The following is a 5,016-nucleotide window of genomic DNA, read 5'->3' as shown; positions in this document are numbered from 1 at the left end:
CAAAAAGAAGTTTGTAAAAAAATGAATCCGCCTCAACAATATAGAACTTATCTACACAGTAAAAGTTACTGGTTTCTTCTGGGTTATTTAACCAGTAATCTTTTATCAATGTTTGCTTCATCTTCTCAGCAACTTGTGATCTCAAGAACTGATTCTGCTTCTTTTGTTGCTTACTTTATTCTATTCTTCATTTTGCGTGCTATAACCAGCAGTTGGTGAGAGATCAGTTGATGTTCGATTCGCCATACTGACTCACAAGATGTCGTTGCTGCCAAGACGCGCACAGCCTAAGTATTTTTACACGATACACTTTGCACTTAGTTTTGACATTTTATGGAATATCCAACCATTAAAAGAACGTCTCGCACACGATAACGCGAGCGAATCCAAACTAAATAATTTTATTTAATATTTTATATTTATGCATCAAGTGTAAATTTGAATTAAAATTTTATTAGTCATTATGAAATTCGGAATACAATACTGTGCAGACATAACCCATAGGAAAGTTTCCACCAAACCGCATCTTCGCTATTTAAAAATCAATAAGTCAATAAAAATTTGTAACCGATTATAATATAAAACTTCTATATTCAAATTGAAGCCAAATCATCAAACTATTCACTAGACATGTTTTTAGATTCGTTACCTCCGTAGAAACCGGCAATTTTATACAATAATTAAATTTGGACTTACCATAACTGTTCGACCACTGGCTAAGTTAACCTAAGTATAACATCAATTTTTGGTCTGGCTCGGTGGACAAGAAATACAAAAAGGACGGCAATTATTGCGTCACTGCCAAAAATCTTGGGACAGACTATACACGTTTCCTATTACGTATATAGACTTGAAACCGGGCCTGTGGGTGCCTGAGATTAACACACTTCGAAATATGTACTCGCGATGAGTCAGATCTTTAAGTTCAGTACTGAGCTTATTGGATTAATTACCTTACAATCCACTCGGCAGTGTTGCTGACCAGCTCGCGGGTAATAATGTCGGTGATACTGGCGACTGCAATGGCGCAGTAGGCCCCACGTATATCGATTTCGCCCCCAATGTGCATTGCAAAGGACCCATCGGGCTGCTTTAAGCTTTGTAGAAATTCGTAGAGTGCTTTTCTGCGGAAAAAATCATTCTATTGAAGCCTATCCGTATAACAGTGCAGTTTACAAGGTCCTAAGTCCTTTATAAGGTCGTAAGTATTTATACACAATTTACCTATTGATTATCTTGTAGGCTTCCTCTGTTCCTACTATAACTAAGGCGTTGACTGCGGCGTAGGTGGGCGCCAAATGGGGACACTGCCCGGGGCCGCCTGCAAATCCCCCACTGGGACTCTGGCACCTGCAAACACAAAATTGCCTTTATTGGAGACATTTTTCTTGAAGATCCGCTCTCTCACTTGGCAAGAAACTGGACTATATCACTTTTAAGACCGTCATTAAATTTCACCCCCATCAAAGTTAGCGGATGGAGCAGCCAGTAACAGATCCAGGTTCTACTAGCGTCGAGGATCTAAACACCAAAATCATATTGGGGTGTCAATTGGCTGACAACACTCACCTCATATTTGCTGGATATAAACCTCAGTGACTCCGAAAGGAAGAGCTTGTGCTGGTGCTTAGAGAGCAGGGGCACGTCTTGGTTTACAGTTAACGTCGCATGCAAGTCGCTGAACTTTTTCAGGACGGTTCTTTCCACTGCAATCTAAACTGGAAGTTGCAAAACACACTGAAAAATGGCGATACACGGCTTTACCTGCTCCCGGGTGGTTTTCTGCGAATTGCTGTTGTTTAGGACAGTTTGCTGATCGGCAATTTTGTCTAAATCCCGCAGTTTTAATAGGGTTTCCATGGCTTAAACATAAAAAATTGTGAACTTTTCAACAACCTTAACCTAAAATTTACAGCAGTGTCAGGCAGGTTAGGTTATGTTATGTCTTAAGCTTTTTATTTGCGTCTACGGGACAGCCTGACAGAATTTATCCATATCTGGTAGGCAACTTAAGCTTGGTGTAATTCGTTCTCCCACAGTTAAAATCGCTAAGCAAACAACAGGTAGATCGAATTCAATATTATTAGCGGAACCACAAACCATATATTCCGTGGTAAATAATAGAAACCTGAAATTTTATGCAAGGGTACATTTTAAGGAGCTGCCCACTATACTTGATTACACAACATACAACCATGCTTCCTTTGCTCTTACTGCTCTTGGACTACACAATAAATTAATTTTTGTTACTTTTTCATTTTCAAGTCTAAAACCCTCTGCAAAGCATTTTGTAATTATATCAAAAATGTATAGAAGAAATAATGGAATGTGACAAAGACTTGATAAGCTATATTTAATTGCATACATCAGACAGGAAAATCGCAAGACACGCCCAAATTCGTAATCCTGCAATCAGTACCACATGACGTCAGGCAAATCGACGCAATATCCTACCTTGTATCCATTGCATCACGGGATAAACGTGCTAATTTACCTGCATCCAGGTGCAATTGATGTCGCCAATTGCCATTGAACTCGTTATATTTAAGCGGAGTTGACGCACGCACGCTTTTAAAAGTTACATAAGCAGTAAATATTCCTACATTTGGCTGATGGTTAATTCAAATTTGCGCCCATAATCACTCTTGGCCAATCGGAGCGCCGATATATTCGAGCAGCTCTTTTGTTTTGAAGGCGATCATAATCGATAGACTGCTGTGGGCGATTTTCGTCCCTATAGCAACGGGACGTAGAAGCACATATTGGTCGTGCACTTGACAATCAGCTGTTTGCCCATTCAAAATGGCGTTGTGAGTGTGAGGAGACAAAGGAGCTCGAGTGTTTCAGTGCGAATTTTTCCTGGAAAAGTCCAGTTTTTGTGCGTTTGCTTAGCTGGGAAAGCCATCTTGTGAATTGGAAAGGAAAATGTTAGGACTTGAAGTCGTGCCAGAGCGTTCCTTAGGCTGTGAACAATGGGAGTTTATTTTAGGTGGGTATCAGCGATCAGATACGAAAGTGCGTTTTATTTATTTATCCACTTCGGATGTAAACAATGGTCCATTGTGGGGCTTTGCCTCATTGAAGGAGGCTGGATCCAGCTGCAATTGCTATTTCTGACCAGTTGCCTGCGATTTCAGGGCTGATTTGTCTGGGGCGAAGCTTCCTGGGCTTTCTCAAAGTTGGTCAATTGTCCCCCATTGGTATTGATTGCTTAATTACTAACTTGATAGCTTCAATTGTTTATTGCCCCATAAATATTTAACGTATTTAGCAGTTAGCAGCAACATTTAGAGGACAGCATAACAACAAACGTTGGTTTCATATTTCGAGCGCATTGAACAGAGACATTTTCGGTTTTCCTAGATATTTTTTTTCATCCATCTATTTATACCAACGGCCAATCGCTTCCCCTCAGTAACTGAAAACATCCAGGAAACTCCCAGAAGTTTCCTATTAAGTAAAGTGAGTTTTTCCTCACTTAAAGCAGCCCATTTTCTGAGTGATGTTATGGGCCGCTTTCATTAATTTTTGGTTTTTCCTCGCCAAAGTTTTGAAAAATCCGTGTTCAACGACCAACTGCTTCGATTTAGTATCCGAAAAAATCCTAAAAACTCCCAGAAAGGGCCGGGCCGCATTCAGAAATTTTTGGTTTTTGCTTGGCGAATTTGTAAAAAATCCGTGTTGTGCAACGACCGTTCGCTTCGACTTAGTATCAGAAAAAAATTCTGAAAACTACAAATTTTCCATTAAAGTGAGGTTTTCCTCATTTACCTAAAGCCGCATATTTTCTCACTCGAGTGATTTTCTGAGCAGGCTTGAGATATTTTTGGTTTTTACTTGACAATTTTTTTGAAATTCGTCTATCTATTCCAACGGCCAATCACTTAGTAAATGAAAACATCCTGGAAACTCCCAGAAATTTCCTAATCAAGTTAGTTTTTCTACATTTAAAGCACCGATCTTCTCTTTCGAGTGATGTTATGCGCCACATTCAGAAATTTTGGGTTTTTCCTTGGGGAATTTTTGAAAAATCCTTATTGTCAGTGATCAATCGCTTCGATTTAGTATCAGAAAAAGTTCTGAAAACTCCCAAAAATTTCATATTAAAGTGAAGGTTTCCTCATTTAAAGCCGCAGATTTTCTCGAGCGATATTCTGGGCAGGATTGAGAGATTTTTGGTTTTTTCTTGACAATTTTTTTTCAAATCTCTATACCAACGGCCAATAGCTTTCCCTTAGTAACTGAAAACATCCTGGAAACTCCCAGAAATTTTCTTAATCAATTACGTTTTTCCTCACTTAAAGCACCCGATTTTCTCTTTCGAGTGCTGTTATGGGCCGCATTCAGGGGTTTTTGGTTTTTGCTTGGTCAATTTTTGACAAACCCGTGTTATTTTTGACAAACCAGTCACTTCGATTTAGTATCTGAAAACACCCTGCAAACTAGGGCTCCGAATTTTAAAAAATCTGAAATTCGAATATTCGTTTAGTGGTTTATTCGAATAGTAAAATTATTCGAATACTCGAATATCTAACAAATATTCGAATAATCGAGTATTCGAATTTTCGAGTATTTGAATATTCGAGTATTTGAATACTCGAGTATTCGAATATTCGTTAGATATTCGAGTGTTCGTGTTCGGTTCACCGTTTTCCAAGAAGAAAAATCGTTATCTCATATTATTTTTGGCAACTAGCCGCAACGGATAAATAATAAAATAATTGTCGGCACATTAATTGTAACACGGCGCAAAAGTTGATGACACGAATCATCAGAACACAGAGACGTAATTTTACATTCATTTGCAGGACAGTAAATATGATTATTTTCATTTGCTTGTAAATATATGGGTATTTGTTTATGCTTGTAGAATATGAATTATTTATTTTATAAAAGTATACAAAGTGCATATAAAGATAAATCAAATCAAATCAAAAAAATCAAAAAGATCAAACTCACAGTTTGATAATGTTGGTGTATTCGAGTATTCGATTATTCGAGTATTCGAGTATTCGA

The 5,016-nt window shown here is 38.2% G+C and overlaps 2 protein-coding genes across 3 annotated transcripts in view; one reads left to right on the top strand and one right to left on the bottom strand.

The window, feature by feature from the left end:
- LOC109546132 (protein farnesyltransferase subunit beta) overlaps positions 1 to 2,202 on the bottom strand; it is a gene marked incomplete at its 5' end in the record, with an annotated part of 11,291 nt that extends 9,089 nt beyond the window's left edge. For both annotated transcript variants that reach the window (XM_019916962.2, XM_019916963.2), the window contains 5 exon segments: positions 954 to 1,124; positions 1,225 to 1,350; positions 1,409 to 1,521; positions 1,570 to 1,713; positions 1,765 to 2,202. In XM_019916962.2, coding sequence (XP_019772521.2) covers positions 954 to 1,124; positions 1,225 to 1,350; positions 1,409 to 1,521; positions 1,570 to 1,713; positions 1,765 to 1,860 — 650 coding nt within the window.
- Positions 2,203 to 2,724: 522 nt separating this feature from the next.
- LOC109546134 (PHAF1 protein CG7083) overlaps positions 2,725 to 5,016 on the top strand; it is an 11,429-nt gene continuing 9,137 nt past the window's right edge. The window contains exon 1 of the mRNA XM_019916965.2: positions 2,725 to 2,989. Within this exon, the coding sequence (XP_019772524.1) occupies positions 2,926 to 2,989 (64 nt within the window). The 5' untranslated portion in view covers positions 2,725 to 2,925. The remainder of the gene's footprint in view (positions 2,990 to 5,016) is intronic.

This window comes from Dendroctonus ponderosae, unplaced genomic scaffold (genome assembly GCF_020466585.1).
Source record: "Dendroctonus ponderosae isolate FM_Combo_2020 unplaced genomic scaffold, Dpon_F_20191213v2 Dpon_F_20191213_10, whole genome shotgun sequence".
Taxonomy (NCBI): domain Eukaryota; kingdom Metazoa; phylum Arthropoda; class Insecta; order Coleoptera; family Curculionidae; genus Dendroctonus; species Dendroctonus ponderosae.
The sequence above is the reverse complement of the archived record's forward strand: the minus strand, read 5'-3'. Positions and strand labels throughout refer to the sequence as shown.